The 18,035-nt window shown below is 54.0% G+C and overlaps 1 protein-coding gene across 1 annotated transcript; it reads left to right on the top strand.

The window, feature by feature from the left end:
- Window positions 1-339: 339 nt before the first annotated feature.
- TTC34 (tetratricopeptide repeat domain 34) lies at window positions 340-14,118 on the top strand (the record flags this gene model as incomplete). Its single annotated transcript, XM_080921851.1, has 8 exons — window positions 340-1,117; window positions 4,986-5,793; window positions 6,815-7,040; window positions 8,226-8,430; window positions 9,374-9,540; window positions 9,948-10,218; window positions 10,877-11,091; window positions 13,591-14,118. 8 exons carry the CDS (start codon window positions 340-342, stop codon window positions 14,116-14,118), a joined length of 3,198 nt encoding a protein of 1,065 aa, XP_080777977.1.
- Between the last annotated feature and the right edge of the window lie 3,917 nt (window positions 14,119-18,035).

Below are 18,035 nucleotides of genomic sequence, written 5' to 3' on the forward strand. Positions count from 1 at the left end.
CCCATCCCACTCAACACAGGAGGAAATGAGACTCAAGAGATAAGAGTAACTTGAAACCCAGCCTGACAGACCCTAGCAGATCCCATGCCCAGCTATGGGGACTGCCTCCCAAGAGAGTGCTACAAATATCTCTTTAGTGGTCAGGTCTTAGATTCCACACAGCGGGGTCTGCACAGATTCTGAGAATTCCGTGGCTGAAACCAGGAGGTTGCTCTCTGGGGCCAGGCTCAAGGACAGCCTCAGGGCAGGTGAACATGACAATTTGGACACTAACTACAATTCTCCTCCTGTAGGTAGGTATCCAGGAAGACCAAACATGGGCCAGTGGGACCTGAGACCATGACATCAGCTCAGGATCTCGTGGCCTGCCTCTGCCAGGAAGGGGACAAGCATCTGGCCCTGGGGGAGCTACCCTTAGCCACAGCTTTCTACCTGGCAGCCTTTAGCTGCCATGCTCCTTCAGCCGTGCGGCATGTACGGGCTGTCCTGGCTGAGTCTCCAGGGGCACCTGTGGTGGCTACCCTGGAGGCCTGGTGTCGTGGTGACAGCCAGATCCCTGCTATCCACTGGGATGGCATGGTGGTGGTCTCCCTGACTGGGCCCTTGGCCTCTGCCTTCCTCGGTGCCATTTGCCCGGATCATCCTGCCACTGTCCTGTACCTTTTGGCTGGCCTGCTGGCCCAAGGGCGTCACGTGGAAGTGGTGCAGCGCTGTAATACCCTGTTGGATGCACACTCCCAGCAGGCCCTGGAGCTACAGCTGACGCGTGCCCTGGCCTGGGTCCTGTCTGCGGACCAGGCCAGAGAGGGCATAGCTGCCTATCTTCAAAACTTTACCTCCAGCGCAGACCGGACAGTGGCCTTTATTCGTAGCCACCAGCAGCCCTACCTCCCCAGGCTGCTTGGTACCCTTCAAAACCACCTCTCAGGACACCTGAAGACCAACGCCAGCCAGCAAGAGACCAACTGCCGGGGACTTATGGAGGCCTTGGACCCCAGAGGCAGCTGGATGGGTGCCATGACACCAGAAGCTCTGCTTCATAGAGGCAGGTTTGAGGATTGCCGGGCAGCATGCAGCCGGGACCTTCAGCCCGACTCAACAGGGAGTAGACCCCAAGGTAGGAGAGTGACTCATAAAGTTACATTCCCTAAGAGCTTTGGCGACAGTCACTCCAGCCACAGCTAAAACCTGTCTATGGTGGGACCAGAGCTGGGTTTGGGACTAGGGCTGGAGCGGGGCGGGGCGGGGCAGGGCGGGGCTGGGGTGGGGCTGGGGACCCCACAGTGAAAAGATAGAAAACCCAAAAAAGGAGCAAATAAAATTCTTTCCTTACTAAATGCAAGTAGCAAATCTGGCTGGCTTCTCAGCAAAGGTGGCCTTTCAGAATCCATGCATTAAAAAAAAAGAAAGAAAGAAAGAAAAGAAAAGCCAATGCCTTTGGGAAGAAAGTTTGAAATGTCCTTGCCACCAAATAGTCAGGGTGGCTGAAGGGGAAGAGATGGCAGCTGGCTGGGGCCTGGAACGGTTTTCAAACTGATGTGAGCAAGCTTCTTCTGCTGTTGTGTCTGGACTGTGATTCAGGAGCCAGGGGGAGCTAGACCTGCTGGGACTTAGAAGGCTTGAAGGAGGCTGAGGGAAAGCTGAGGGAGATGGAAGACAGGCTGGAGAACGGGAGCTGGAACAGAGAGGAGGATGGGAAGCTGGAAGGATGGTCCAGACTGGGGCCATCTATCGAGGATCCCTGAACTCTCAGACAGGAGCCCATGGCCTTTTCCTGGGAGGAAGCATTGCAGACCAAGAGTCCACTGAGTCATTGGCAGCAGGACTGTGGACATAGTTAATGGAGGAATGAGTTAGCTCTGAAGACTTGGCTGAGGACAGGAGCAGCAGCCCTGTGCTCCCAGCTTTCTCTCACTGCAGCCAAACACCTAAGATACCCAAATTATAAAGAGAAGGCTTCTTTCCCTTTGCCAGTTTTGTGGATTTCGGTCTGTGGTCAGCTGTCCAGAGGGTCTCACAGGACAGCAAGGGGCAGGCACACGAAACTCCTTGGTTGGGATGTGGTAAGAGGGACAAAGTGTCTGTTGAGCGGCAGGGTTCCTGAGGACCTGGACATGAGCAAAGAACAGGGAGGAATCAGCTGGAGAGGACTGGGAGGCTCCATGTGTGGCTCTGATGCATCTGATATGCAAAGATGCATTGCATCATGTAGACTTACAGCTGGGTGGGGTGGCTCGTGCCTTAATCCCAAAGCTGGGGAGGCCGAGGCAGGCACATCTCTGAGTTTGAGGCCAGCCTGCTCTACAGAACGAGTGCCCGGACACCCAGAGCTACATATAGAAACACTGTCCTCCCTCAAAATTAATAATAATAATAAATAAGTATTTTTAAAAGATACAAAAGTCGAGGCTGGGGAGATGGCTCAGCGGTTAAGAGGTCCTGGGTTCGATTCCCAGCAACCACATGGTTACTGAAATGCCCTCTTCTGGTGTGTGGGAAGACAGCCACGCTGTATTCATTTAAATAAAATAAATAATATTTATTTTAAAAGATAAAAAATTGGAGACAATGAAAATCAATACATTTTATAAAATTAAAATTTTAAACTTTTTCCCATACACCTATACAAGATCAAAGGACAATTCTCAGAGAAGAAAATGTTTCCAAAACACACAATGGCAGAAAAGACAACTGCATGCAAAGTGTTTGTGGAATTCCCATGAGTCCGCAAGGCAAATAAATAAAAGAATTGGGGAAGAGCTTCTCCCAGAGAGAAAACACAGAGCAAAAACAAAAAGTGCAGTAAATTGTCATCACCATGGCAACAGGGTGGAGGCAAATTAGCACAGCGGGAATGTATTTTCTTTGGACACAGCCGATTGGAAAGAAAATTAATTAGTGAACCCCAGAAAAAAATGAAAATTAAAATGGTGAGATAGCACTTTAGAAGACCCAGGCTGTCAAAACTGTTAATGCTAACAGCAGATCTGGTCTGGGAAAGATCAGCCAATCTGACAGGATGCTGTCTCTCCCACGGGGAACGCCTCCTAATTTGGACAAAATACCAAAAGCAAGTACCTGAAAATGTCGGACGGTCACTGCCTGGACCCATAAAACCAGGGCTACATGAGGTGAGACTGCAACTTGGGGATTTTTCCTCTGTGCCGTTGTGTGCACAACTTGAAGCCAGGGTCTTACCAGCTTAAGAAGATGTCAGAGAGTTCAGGGCTGAATAACGTGGAAAGCTGGGAAGCAGTCCTGAAGGGTTACAGAAGGGATGAAGTTCAAAATCTGAATATAAACCTATGGTTGACCGCTGGATTGAACACAAGACGGTCCGTGTAAAGCATCAGGTGGCAGCTTCAGCAACTAAAAAGAAAATTTGCTTCCGAAGACAGGGAGAATTTGCAGTTTGAGTCCAGACAATGCAACTGGTTACTAAAACAAAGTTCAGTCCTCATCTGCAGCACATAACTAAACCCAGAGTCTTTACAAAGCATCACTCAAATGTCCGGGGAACAATTTAAAAAATATACTAGCTGGGATATATAATTCGGTGGTTAAGTGTTTGCCCCCATGTGAACACAGAGCTGGGTTTGATATCCAACACCACCAACACCCCCCCCCAAAAAAAAAAACTCGAAATTAACTGAGAGGTAAAATAATAACGAAAAAAAGTCAGCCTAGAGATGGAAGATGAGTCAGCAACATTTAGGATAAAATAAAGATTCTCTGATATGCAAAACTAAAGAAAAATGGTTACAGTCTTACTGGTTGGCCTGTGGGACAATTAAAAAATGTATTGCGTGTGGCTATATTCTTGGGAAGAAGATATGGGTGTGACATCAGCAGCTGATGGGGGGCCTCTGCTGCTTCCGGGCTGACCTGTTCACAAGTTTTGTTTTCACCCTGAGCAGGGAACACTGGTGGTGCTGGGTTTCTTAGCCAGTCTGTGCAAACCGGTTGCTTGTTGTTTCACTGGCTGGGGATGTTGATGTGTTTATTAAAAGATGAAGAGAAGGGAGATACGTTTTGTGTGGTCAGGTATGGGAAGGGGGTGCTTCGGCAGGCCCATGCTGAGGCATCCCTTCCCCCCTGAGGGACCAATAGAGTTTATTCATGGCATGGGGAGGGGATTTAAGAGGGTAGTAGGGGCAAAGAAAGGCAGAGAGAACAAGAGAGGAGAGGCGGGGGAGGGGAGGGAGGGGAGGGGGGAGCAGAGAGAGAAAAGTAGAGACTGGCCATGAGCATGTGGAGAGAGAGGGAGAGGGGAATGGGGAGAGAGGGGACAATCGGGGAAGAGGGGAAGAGAACAAGAGAGTGAGAAGGGGGCAAGCAGCCCCTTTTATAGTGTCGGGCACACCTGGTTGTTGCCAGGTAACTGTAGGGAGAAGCTTAGACAAGTGCTAAGAGATGTGGCAGTGTGCTTCCCATGGCCACCCTCAGACCCCAGGCAGTGTCCATAACTGTAATTCGCATCCTAACAATAGGAAGGAGACAGACTCCCAGCCCGAGCCTCAATCCACCACTCTCTCCCGGTAAGGACTCCAGATAACTGAGTGCCTCCTTTCTGGGCTCTCTGCTGTCTCCGTTTCCTACAGAGAAGTGTGGAGTCTCAAGAACAGCAAAGATGTCCAGGACTGGTGACCAAGAAGCCCGGCTTCACAGAGTGGGCTGGTTGGGGCTACATCTCTGAAAAGGAAACTAAAACCCATCACTAAAAAAGTCAAGGCGGAAAGGAATGTAATAGATTTCCATTTGGGCTGAGAGATGATGCCTACAAGAGCCACTCTGGGGGAGCAATTCTGGGTGGCACCAGGCTGTGGTGCTGGCACAAGACCTGCATCATCACTCTCTGGGTGCCCATGGGCTCGGAGTCATCCTTGTGGTTCTGGAGCCCTGGGTTCCTGCAGACTTTGGGGAGATGCCTTGAGCTGACAGAGAGAGCTGTAGGAAAGCAGGCCCACATCTGTTTCTGTCCCTAGGTGAGCACCTGGCGGCCCTGCTGGTCACCCGCGCGGCCGCCACTTTCTTCCAGGATGGCCCAGCGGGGGACATGCTGCGGGACCTACAGGAGGCCTTCAGCGAGAGCCCCAACGGCGCCCGGAAGAAGTTCCAGGCCCTGCTGTCCGACGAGGACCGAGAACTCCTGCAGGCGCGGGCGCAAGAGGCCGCGGACCTGGGCTTCGCCCGCTTCCTAGAGGCTGTGAGAAGCCGGAGAGAGCTGCGCCGGGATGCGGACCGTGAGCTCTTGGTTCCCGTGACCCGCGCGCTCCGCGTCCTGCTCCGCTTGGCACCCGCCCGTCGGCGACCCGAGCTGGGCACCCGCCTAGCGGAGTGCCTGCTGCTGGCCGGGGACGTGGCGGGGGCTAGTGCGCAGTGTGAGCGCCTCCTCCGGCCCAGGCGTCCTGGGGAGCGCGCGGAGAACCGCACCGGAGAGAACGCGCCGCTGCTGGCGCTGCGCGGCTTCTGCGCGCTGCACGCGGGCGATGCACGGCGCGCGCGCGAAGACTTCCAGGCGGTAGTGGAGCGCGCGGCGCCGCACGCGGAGGGCTGCGTGCGCGCGCTGTGCGGTCGAGGGCTGCTGCGCGTGCTGGCCGGCAGCTCCTTCCTGGGGGCGCTGGACTATGTCACCGCATGCCGGCTGCGGCCGGAGGAGGCGCTGCTGGTCGCCAAGGCCTACGTGCCCTGGAATCAGAGAGGGCTGCTGCTGACGGTGCTGCGGGAGGAGGGCCGCAAGATGCTGCTGCGCTCACCAAGCTACCCGGGGAAGGCTGCGCAGGCGCAGGAGGGGTGAGAACTTGCCCCCGCGCGGAAGATGGGGAAGCTAGCGAGGGATGTCTGATAGAAAACTGCGCTGGGATCCGCTAGATGGCCTCCCTATGCCAAGTTGGGGATCTGGAGCCGGGGTGGGGGGGGGTGGGATGGCTTCAGTTAAGAGTGAGTGCTGCTATAAACCTAGTTTCCGGCCACCGGCCTTGCTTGGGTAGCTCACCTCAGGCTATGACTCTGACTTTGGGGAATCCCATGCCTCTGGCCTCCACCGGCTCTTGTCCTCATGCACATACACACTCATGCGTGCTCAAACACATAATTTTTAAAATAATTTTGTTTTGTTTTGTTTTGTTTTAATTTGCTGACCTGTATGTGTATCACGTGTGTGTAGTTCCAGCAAAAGCCAGAAGAGGGCGTCAGGTCTTCGGACTATGGGAATTACAATTGTGGTCACCAAGTGGATGCTGGGAACCAAACCCAGTCTGTAGGAAAACAGCCAGTGCTTTTTTACCACTGGGCCATCTATCTGTTCCCTCCCACCCCCACCCCCATTTTCCTTTTTAAATGGAAAAAAAAAAAAATCCTTGAATATTAGTCCCTGCACTGTGTAGTTCTGGTTGTTTTCTTTTTGTGCACATACAATGTCTCAATGTACGGAGTTTTTGCTGAAGCTGTAGCTTGTCCCACCTGCAGTAGATAATGAGTTTTAAGTTTCCCTTTGTTGCTAAACACACTTGTAACACCTTGTCTCCGTGAGCAGCTCCAAAGAAGGGTCTTTGATTTCAAGTGCTGCCCACCCTGCCCTCCCAGATACATGTGACACACTGCTGCCTGGTGGGTGCACCTCCCCCACCACTGTCTGTCCACACCCCACACCTCCCCATGAGCTCCCCTCTGTCCTGGTATGAATTGCTGTTGTGGTTATGTTTCTTTGTGATGAGCCCAGCAAAGCCTAATCCATCAATTTTTGTGTTTCCAAAAAGGAAACTGAGGTGGGGTCTGCTGGGGTCCTTGGGCAGATTTGGTGCTACTTCCATAGGGATGCCTACGGTGTGTACCAGCTGGCCACGCTATTGACAGAAATGGATGCAGAGGATGAGACTTCCCTCCTCCTGGCGGCTGACGCCTTGTACCGCTTGGGTCGCCTGGATGATGCTCACAGATCCCTGCTGGTGGCTCTTTCCCGGAGGCCCCAGGCAGCCCCTGTGCTGGTGCGGCTGGCCCTGCTTCAGCTTCGGAGGGGCTTCTGCTATGATGCCCACCAGGTGAGTAGGTCCAGGTGGGCTGGGACAGGTAGGAATGGGCACAGCTCTGCACTGCAAAGGCTCCTATGCATCCTGTGGCCCCAGATCTGCTCCCTATGGCCTTTGGAAAAGGCAGACCTAATTAGGTCCCACTTCACCACCTTTATCCAGCCCTAGCCTCTCTGACCCTCAGCTTCCTCATCTGTGCCTGCTCCTGTAAGTTGGCAAGGGAAATGGCTGTGGTGGTGCCTGGGACATGGAAGGTGACTGATTACAGTGAGTGCTTCCGATTTTCTTTGTCTATGGTATAATGAAAAGTGGCCAAGAACCTAACACTCACCCTCATAGGCTAGCTCCTACTCAGTCCTTCCAGATAGGCCTGACTTGAACATAACTCTGCCTGGGGCAGAAGCATGGGTTTTACAAGGCCCTTGACCCTGCTTGCCAGTCTCTTAGAACCCTCCCCTGGAATGGTATCGTTTAGGACCTGGCATAGGTGTTGTGGGGCTTTCTCTTTGCACCAAGGTCCTGTTTGGGGGGAATTTCCTGGGCTCAAAGTCTGGGCTGAGGGACCAGCCAGCCTCTTCGTTCCTCTCTGGCCTGGCTAAAATCCTGATCCCCTGGGCAGACAGGTGGGCAAAAGGTTGCCCTAGAACCAACTAATCCTTTTCTGCCAGGCACAGGAGTCTGCACCAGGCCTGTGGGAAACAATGTTGCATCTCCCAGAGTCATGGAGGGAGGAGCTTATGTCTTTCCTGGCTAGAGTCTGGTCAGACTTCTTGGCTCTTTGCTCTCCACCTTCTGAGGAGCTCCTTGAGTCCCTGTCACATACTGTTCTGAAGATCCTTGCACAAGCTTGTTGTTCAAGCCTTCCTTGGGTCAGCATGTTGGAATGGGGTCTCCATCCAGGTGATTCGGGGAAAGGAAAGCCCCCACCCCACCTTGCCATTTTGCAGAGTGGGCTTCCGCTCTGCCCAACGCTTCAATGTTCCCCTCGTCCCTGTCCTTGTTGGAGGAGGCACCGTAGACAGAGACAAACACACCTTCAGAGACTTAATTCATGGAAAACCTTCCAGTTCCCCTGCCCCCAGGCTTGTGGAAACATAGCCAGGCCCTCATACTGGTAGCTGCTAGAGTAAGCATGGACAGGAAGAAAAAGGGACCCATGGAGGGGACTGTGATAACATTCTGATCTCACATTCGCAGCTAGTAAAGAAGGTAGCCCAGTCTGGAGACACGGCCTGCCTCCATCACACACTGGACATCTTCCATTATGAGGACCTGCAGCGGCTGCAAGGCCACTGCCACACGCGGGCGTTAAGCATCCTGCGAGCAAGACCAGGTGGGTCAGACAGTGAGGCCAGCACCAGGGAAGCCATTGCCTACCTCTCTTTGGCCATCTTTGCTGCAGGTAAGAACCCCCGCCAGCCTCAGGGGTCCAGTCCTGTACCAAAGGCATGGGGCATCTGTGAATGAGCTTGCTCCACAATATCCTAGACCCTGGACCCTCCAGAATGTGGACGAGATAGGACCACTTACCAAGAGCACCTAGTACTGGAACCCTTGGCTGTCCTGGGTTAAATGAGACACTGCTCTGCTCCTGGACTTCCCTCCCCTGCATATTCCATGCTGAGGGACAGTTTCGGTATGGCCACATTGCTGAGCCATCCCATCCAGGTTGCGGCAGGCCTACCCTAAGTGTGCTGGAGTTCGGTTCGTGGAGTGTCATAGTGCACATACAAGTCCCTGGCCGTTGATGTGGTCAGGGCCTGGGGTGGTGTTATCATGCAGATTGCGGTGACTTGTACTGGCACGTCTCTCCTGCTCCCCCTCAGAGGAAGTGGAAGAGAGCCCATGGGCGGGAAGCAGTTAGTGAACCGATTCCTGCAGGTCACTGTGTGGCTCCCTGTGAGGACACCGGACAGTTATACAAAAGGAGTGTGGAGGAAGCATTATTTGGTGGTCAAGCTGTGTCGGACCACATTTTCTTCCTTTCCCAGAGTTCACCGGGAATTGCTGCCCACTTTGAGCCTCATACCCTACCTACTATGTGCTTCTTTTCCCTACCCTCGCCTAACTTGTCCTATTTAACCCCTGCCTACTCACCCCAAAACAGAGTCATAGACTTTCCTAGAACACCCCAACCATCTACCAGTCCTCCCAGGCATCACCTCTCCTGGTTGGGTTTCCCCTGCCCTGTGACCAGTAACCCTGGCTACCCGAATCTATCTCAGTACCCAGTGGGGTGGTTGCTCTCCAGGATGGACCTTGTGTCCACCAAGGTTGAGCACTAGATGGGACCCTGAACAAGAGGGCCAGCCACAGCTGTGCCTGACCATATTTTCTTCCTTCAGGGAGTGGAGCCAGTGAACCCCTCCTCGTCCGAGCCCGCTGTTATGGGCTCCTGGGTCAGAAGAAGACCGCCATGTTTGATTTCAACTCCATACTTCGGGAGGAGCCAGGGAATGTGAAGGCTCTGTGTGGACGAGCTCTTGTGCATCTGGCCCTGGACCAGCTGCAGGTGCCAGCCCACCCTCCCCACCTCAGGCTGGGCGCTACCTTCCTCCTCCACTGAAGGAGGGTGAGCAAGATCAGGCCTTCCAGCCCCCAGGGTGCACATCAGAACTCCACATTCTCCTCCCTACAAGCACTAGCAGGGACCGAGAGCCACATTCCCACAGGTCCACCTTTGAGCATCCCTGCCTTTCATACCTCAGTCTGCATAGATAGGTGTGCAAGCCCTAGGGGCAACTAGTGAATCTTAAATAATTTCGCAGTGAATGTGGGTGGTAGGCAGGCCAAGAATAGTCAGGGCTGGGAAGGTGGAAAGCTGGGTGGGACCAACCTTCTGAGTCTCCAGGAAGAGAAAATGGAACTGTAGAAATGAGACCTCCCACTCTGACACTCATGGGCTCTCCTTCCTTGCAGGAAGCTGTGGGTGACATGGTCTCTGCCTTGAAGCTTGACCCGAGCACCGTTATCCCTGAGATCCTGTCCCTGAAGACAGAAGTGCAGTTGCCCCTTACCCAGGGCCTCTATACCCACTGCCGGGTCCTCCTGAACCAGTTTCTGGACACTGGAGCGCCCCTCGGGGAACAGGACACCCAAGGCCTCCTTGCCACGGGGGAGGCACTGGTTAGAATCAATGCTGCACAGCCCAGTTGGCACCTGCTTCTCACAGACATCCTCACAGGGCTGGGTAGGTGTGAGCACAGGGGACATGGCCTCTGTCCACATTCCCTATCTTCTGTGCTGTTCTCCGTGAGGTGTAGAAAGAGCTCCTGGATGATGGCTTCCAAGGCTCCAAATCTCTCGTGATCTCCCACCCCTGTAGGGCCTGTGGAATGGCAACTCTCTGGATCTTTGGTTGTATGGTTGGTTGTTTGGTTGGTTTGGGTTTTCGAGACAAGGTTTCTCTATGTAGCTTTGGCTGTCCTGGAACTTGCTCTGCAGACCAGTATGGCCACGAACTTAGAAATTCACCTGCCCCTGCCTCCTGAGTGCTGGGATTAAAGGTGTGCCCTACCAACACCTGCCTGGCTTTATGCTCTGGTTTTTAAGTCGCATCCTTGTGCTGACAGAAGGAAGACCCCAAGAAGAATCTGTACACCCACATGATCCATGTGGGTCTCTGTCGCCCTTGTTTGAAGGGAAGCTCTCTGTAATCTACCTTTGCCCTCCAAAGACTTCAGGGGGCTACCCCACAGCTAAGTCTGCACCCAACAACTAGACTCCACCCAAGAGAGAGTAGGGGACATCCAAGTGTTCCCTAAGGCTAGATGCCCGCCTCCCTGGGCATGCCTCCATCCCAGCCATACCCACCACATTCACTGAACCTCTTCCCTTCGTCCCCATAGGCAAGTATCAGGAGGCTGGCATCCGCTTGCAAGAAGCGCTGCACCTCGCTCCATCATCAGAGGCTGCCCAGGCCCGGCGAGGCTTGCTTCAGCTTAAAATGGGAGATGTGTCAGCTGCTGCCCATGACTTGCAGTGCCTGGCAGAGATAGACACTCAGGACCTCAGCTTCCTGTTAGGTCTCCTTGAATCCCCAGAGCGGCAGAGTCTCATGCAGGTATGTAGCACCCCACAAGCCCTGTGCTGACTTTGTCCCACTCCCACGAGTTTCAGAATTCCGCACTCACTCCAGGTAGCTATTCCCTTCTTGTTGCTAGTTGGCTTCCTTGGGTTTGAGGTGAGGTGGAGTAAAAAGCCCCAGCTCTGACCAGGGAAGATCTCTGGAAATACCACCCATGCTTCTTTGCTTATGTATACAAGCCACGGGTAACTGCGCCTGAGAAACCTCGTCTTGGTACAAGGCCCACTCCAGGACACAAATCAGAGCATACAAGTCCTGTTGTGCTTTATAAAAAGAAAGAACCAGGATATGTTTGGAGGAGGTGAAGTATGGTGAGGTGGAAGGGTGTGCCTCTGCAGGCCCATGCTGAGATAAATCTTCCCCCTGAGGGACCAGCCACACAATGGGTATAGTATGGAATAGAGTTTATTTAGGGCATGAGGAAGGAGTTGAGGAGGGAGTGAGTAGAGACAGAGAAAGGCAAAGAAAGATGGGGTAAGGGAGAGGGAGAGAGAGAGAAGAGAGTAGAAGCAGGCCATGAAGATGTGGAGAGGAGGGAGGGGAATGGGGAGAGAAGGGACAGAGGGAAGTGAGAGAGGAGGGGGCACACGGCCCCTTTTATAGTGAGTCAGGCATACCTGGCTCTTGCCAGGTGTCTTAGGGTTTTACTGCTGTGAACAGACACCATGACCAAGGCAACTCTTAGAAGGACGTTTAATTGGGGCTGACTTACAGGTTCAGAGGTTTAGTCCATTGTGATCAGGGTGGGAACATGGCAGCATTTAGGAGGAGCTGAGAGTTCTACATCCTCATCTGAAGGCTGCTAGGAGAATACTGGCTTCCAGGCAGCTAGGATGAGGGTCCTATAGCCCACACCCACAGTGACACACCTACTTCAACAAGGCCACACCCACTCCAACAAGACCATGCCCACTCCAACAGGGCCTCACTTTCTGATAAGGCCACTCTCTGGGCTGAGCATATACAAACCATCACACCAGGTAACTGTGGACATAGTTACCTAGAAGGGATGCTAACAGGTCCAGGCCTTAGGCCTTGGGGTCAGAGGGACCCAGGTCAAGAGCTGAAATGGGCAAAGCAAGTGTCCCTCCGAATGTCTCCCTCTGTCTGTTGCTCTGAGTTCTGCCAGTCAAGTGACAGGGAAAGGGGCCTGAAACTGCAGAGCTGGCTGAATGCTGCCTCAAAATGGGGACAAGGGCTGTGATGGTGCTGGGTGGAGCTGAACTGAGAGGAACTTCACTGCCGAAGTTTACAGATTCTACGGAAGTATTCTATAGTATAGAGTTCTAAGGTGGGCGAAGGGTCCCCACGCTTACACAGGTTCAGGGCCCCGGGGGAGTTCTGAGTAGGGCCAGGGATGTCTCTGAGGTCCTGGTGCCAGATAGGAGTCCCAAACTGGAGCGGGTTGGGGAGTGGGATCTGAAACTCTAAAAGGGTCCCAAGCTCTAGGACTGGAGAATCCTGAATTTCTGGAGGGGGGGGGCGGTCCTGGAGCTAAAGCAGGGAATGGGGACTTGAGGCAGAGGGATGAGGAGGTTCCCAAACTTCTAGGGGAGAATTAGGGAAACACTGGTGAAATCTCAAGGCTTAGAGGTCTTGGACCCCAGGGGCTGGGTTTGGCAAGGCAGCTTTCGGGTTGCTCAGCAACAGGGACCAGCCCGGAAGTGACCTTTCTGGCTTCCTGCCACGCAGCAGTCTCCTGTGCTGCGCCTGCGCTTGCACTGCTGTTGCCCCTCCCCAAGCCGGGCCGAGTAGGGCTCAGAGCTTGTGAAGCTGTGTCAGTATTTAAGCTCTTTGAATCCTTTCTATCTGTACCCTGCAGCCGTGTGGACCAGGCAGCAGGGAGGGCAAGCAGCTCTTGCAGGGCCGCACAACAGCAGGGAACAAGAAGAGCGGGTGCCCTTGTGTGAGCCTCAGAGCCCTTCCCTGGGTCTGGGAGGTGGCACTGCACCCTGTGCTGCAAAGCAGGTCCTTTGTCCCTATAGGTTCCCCAGCACCCTTCAGCCCTCCTAGCAAAAACATTTGGCCTAACCAACTGGCCTGTGGTGTTTGCCCCCTGTAGGAGTGACTCTACTGAGCCTGGGATGCTCTGAGTTGTATGCAGTTAAAGGCAGAGGGGGGAGCCCAGAGGCCGTAGTAGGTTATTGAGCAGGGGAGGAATTCTGTGAATCTAACGAATTTATGATGAGATGAGATGAGTTGCCTGCCTTCATAATGGCCTAGAGAAACAAATCCGGCAGGAGGAGATACAGCCGCTTAGCGGACATGCCTCTGCTCTAGAAACAATGTTGCCTAGAGACTAACCAGAGGCAGGCATGCTGGGCCAGCTGCTGCCTTCAGTCACCGGAGGACTCTTCTATCTAGGAGGCTCCAAGAGTGTGGGTGTCTTCTGCACAGGGAGAGGACCAGACACCAGCAGAAGCTGGCTGTGCCAAGAGACTAACTCTAAGCTCTTTCCCTATGTCCCCTTCACAGACCGCTGCTAAGGAAGCAAGCAACCTCTTGGATTCAGGGAATCCGGGGCGGGCACTGAGCTACAGTTCTTTGGCCATCCTGGCCGGAGGCAGCAATTCCTACCATCTGCGTCTCCGAGTGTCCTGCTTGACCCAGCTGCAGGAGTATGACCGGGCACTCAGAGACCTGGACCTGGTGCTGCAGCAATCTGCAGAAGACAGCACCCTGCCAAGATGGACAGAAGATTTCTGCACCCGGGGTCGCCTGCTTCTGAGCCTGGGGGATAAGGTTGGAGCCGCGGGGGCCTTCACCCAGGCTTTGGCCCTGGCACCAGCCCAGGCTCAAGGCAGCCTGTTAGAGCAACCAGGCCGGGCCACGACAGCCAATGTGTTTCTGATCCATGCCCAGCGCTGTCTAGAGAAACAGCACTTTGAGGAGGCCTGGACAGCAGTCCAGAATGGACTGCTGGTGGACCCCAGCCACAGTGGGCTGAAGAAACTGAGGCTGAGGACTCGCAAGGTGGCCACCTCTGGCTGCAGGCTGCACTAACCTGAAGCTAGCTAACCTGCTTGACTCCCCAGCCAGTACCTAATTTCCCATCTAGGGTGTGCCTCCCTTCCCAGATCCGAGTGGCTCTCTCCGCTGGCCACCCTTGCCTGACCTTTGCTGTAGGGTTCAAGGAGAGACTTCCTGCTTGTGCAGAACAGCTGTCCTGGGTGGCTCACAGCCCCACCGCAGTGAGCCTCAGCACTCTGCTGACAACTGGGACTCTGCCTTCAGAGCAGACACAGGCAAGATCAGGTTTAGCACCTCAGGGCCTAGCTTAGCCCTCATTAACCAAGGTCCGGATCCCTGGCTGTCTGCATGGAACTGACCTTGCAAGGTCGTTCTCCAGGGAGCCAGTGTTCATACCAGCAGGCAGAGCCCAGGTAGCCCCTTCCTTCCTCAGCACCCTGAATCCTCATAAGGTCAAGAGATGTCAGGCCTGCACCTGTCCAGGGGGTTGGCATGTGATTTGGTGCATCTGAGCTGAGACAAACTTCCCACACAGTCTTGATCCCTGCCAGTGGGGCTCCAGCCTGTCACCTTCATTACCATCCTCACCAAAGCTGCCACAGGGGCCAGGCTGGAGTACTTCATTCACTCACCACAATGGGCAGGACTGCTTGGTACCAAGTGGCAAACCCCCTTCCTGGTTTCTCCTGTGAGGGTGAGGGCAGGGTCAGGATTCTGAGACTCCCATTTGCCCTGGGCTGCCTTCTCTACCCCTTCTTCCTGCAGTTTCTTTAGCACCATGGAACCCCACTACCTCACCTTCTATACAGACTGACCCCCAGGCTCAGATACAGGATTCCTAATCCGGCCCATCCTCGGGCAGTGACAAGCAACAGGGTAGAGTCAGCAGTCCCCTTCCTATGACAGCCTTCTCGCCTGCTGTCATTGCTCTGTGGTGAGGGAACCCTCCTCCCTGCTGCTGTAATACCTGCCAAGCCGTGCCTCAGTATGTTCCACAGGAAGAGCAGGGAGCCCAGAAAGGCAATTCTGGGAGGCACACCCTGGTTCCTGCCGTCCTTCCCCGCCATGACCTCTAGGTTAGCCTAGACGCACGTCCCCACCAGGTTCACCCACCTCAGTCCATCACCCCTCTCCTGCATCCGTTGGCACCTCAGACACCTGCCGACAGCCGGCAGCACCAAGGTCAAGCAGTTGTCACCTGGGCATGGCCTCTGCACTCGTGCTCAGCCTGAGGTGTCCTGCTCACTCACTCCAGGATGCCTCAGCCCTTGTCATTCTAAACATGAAGGTGCTCAGATCTGGCAGAGGTCCTCCAGCCTACCAAGGGCATCACCCAGGACCTTATGGTCTCCCAAGGTCTTAGCACAGGCTCACACTCACTTTCGTGCACACATACATGAGCTCCCTGCCCCCCCCCCCCACACACACACTGCTGCTGATCTGGCACCTTGCTGTGGTCTGAATGTGTTCCCAGAACCCATGCATTGAGATCCTACTACCAATGGGATGTTAGCAGAATGTGGAACTTGCAGGTGGGGAGGAATTAGGTTGTGACAGTGGAGCCCCAGAGAACAGGATCTATGGCTTTGAAGACTCTTTGGCCCACCCACGAATTAGAACGGAGTCAGGAAGTGCCACCTACAAACCAGGATGCAGCCTGTCCCCACATACCCAGCTCAGCCTTGGACTTCTACCTCCACAACCATGAAAAATAAATCTCACTTGATAAGGTTCCCAGCCTGGAGGACTTTGTCTTAGTGAACTGAAGTGCAGTGTGTCCTCACCACCACCTCTGTCCTGACCACAGATCTCTCTGGTCCCTAAAGATGGAGGTGAGTCTTAGCTGGCTATGCCCCTAAGCCTATATATTGTCTCATGGAAGAGTCCCAGGCTAGACCAAGCACCCCAACAGCCTGGAAATGGTGGAGGAGGGTTCTAGAAGCTATGCATTCACCCTATCTAGGGTATATGTCTTCAGGATATGTCACACTCTGCAGATACATCCACCTCCTTGCATTCCCTACAAAGCCTACCCACAACCTCCTAGCTCCTCCTTCCATGTTTGGCTGAAGTGGAAAGAACCCAAGCCATGTGTCCCAAGGGCAGGTGTCCAGTCCTTGTGTGATTCCAGCGTCTCTAGGAGTCCAGCTTTCACCAGGAAAACCATGGGTCGCTTCCAGCAGAGTATGATGAGATACAAGAGTCCTCATCAGGGGATCCGTGTGCCCAGTTGGCTATGGCCCTAGTCTCTGCTCCCACCTGCCTTCCAGAACTCCTGGAGGTGTCACAGTGCATGACCCACAGCCTCAAGGGCCCAACTGGGACTTCATTGACACTCAGGGGTCCCCAAAACCTGACCTGTTAGGAGTCTAAAGCCAGGTCTTTTAGCACTGTCTTACCATGGCATTTTCAAGTGGAAAGGTTAGTGTCCCCAAATGCTTCTGGAGGACAGTTGTACCCATTCAGATGTGCCCAACACAAGTTTCAGAGGCCAGTCCTTGTTCAGTGCCCCAGTTTCTCTCATAAGAACTCAGTAAGGGGAGGGAGGTAACAGCTCAGTGCTTCTTGCAGGACCTGAGCTCAATCCTAGGAACTGAAATAGGAAACAAAACAACAAAACCACCAGAGTATCCCACACGTACAGTCTCAGTGTTGGGAAGCCAGGGACAAGAGCATCCCCAAGGCTAACTGACTAGCCAGCCTTCCTACTCGTGTGGGCAGAAGTCCACGAAGTCGGCAGCGGCAGAAGCCACACCATGGCACCAGATTATACAGAAATCCAGTGACTATTAGGGAGTCAGTGTAACTGCTGCAGTGTTAACTTGCACAACACAGACTGCAAAGTTCTGAGGCATCCATCAGTCAGCGACCCCTCTCTGCTCCAGAGACCAGCCCCTCTCAGATGAAGCTTAACCACTCCGTAAGCCTGACACTGGCCTCGAATAGTCCCGCTTTGTTGGTTAATCAGCATCAACCTGTCTCTGGGTGTACTTCCAAGAGTATTTCCAGAATGGTTCAACCTGAGAGGGGGGAACCACCCTGGATAGGGGTGGCACCATCCAATGGGCTGGCGTCCTGGACTGAATAAAATGGAGGAAGGGAGCTGTATATCAGCATCCGTCATTCTGTTTCCTGACTACAAGATGCAGCGAGGTCAGCTGCCTCACCTACCGGCTGCCGTGCCTTCCCTACCGTGACGCACCGAACCTTCAGATCACTCATGTTAGGCACTTGGTCATACCGAAGGAAAAGTAACTCCCAATCCTGCCCCAAACCCCAGGTGATGGGTCTAAGGTCTCAGCCCAGCTCTGGGCTACAGCTGGAGACTGATCTTCTCCCGGGCTCTGGGCCACTCCCAGAAGCCATCAGGGTATGGACCCGATGTTTCCAACAGCCCCATTAGGAGATTGTTCTCATGGGACCCAGACTTTGTGGTCCAGCCCTTCCTGATGTCCTTGGAGGCCAAGAATACTGTTCAGAGGTCACCTAGGCCTGAAGTCAGCTCTTACTTAGAGCCCTATTACTTTCTTTGAGGGTATTCCCAGCTCATATTTGAAAGTCTGGAATACAGCCCCTCAGCCCACAGCTCCTGTTCCAGCCCCCTAGCCAGGCTCCTGCCCTAGCTCTAGAGGCTACTGGTTGGAGTCAGAACTGGTGTGCAGTCCAGCATCTCACCATCACCTCCACCGAGGACCCTTTCTACTGCTGTGCCTGTCCATCACAGTGGGCAGGTCCTCCCTTACACTGGCAAGCCCCCATCCCCCCTCCATCCCACCCACAGACTGCAGGGAAGAACACCCAGGGAGGAGCCACTCAAATCAGCCCACAGCAGAAACCCTGCCAGGGTCAGGCCAGCAGATCCTGGTTCCTTTGGGCTAGAGGTAAGAGACAGAAATGAGACAGAGATAGAGTTTGCAGGGGTGGGTGGGTCAGATCACCCACTCAGCAGG

Source organism: Micromys minutus (genome assembly GCF_963924665.1).
Source record: "Micromys minutus genome assembly, chromosome: 9".
In the NCBI taxonomy this organism is placed as follows: Eukaryota; Metazoa; Chordata; class Mammalia; order Rodentia; family Muridae; genus Micromys; species Micromys minutus.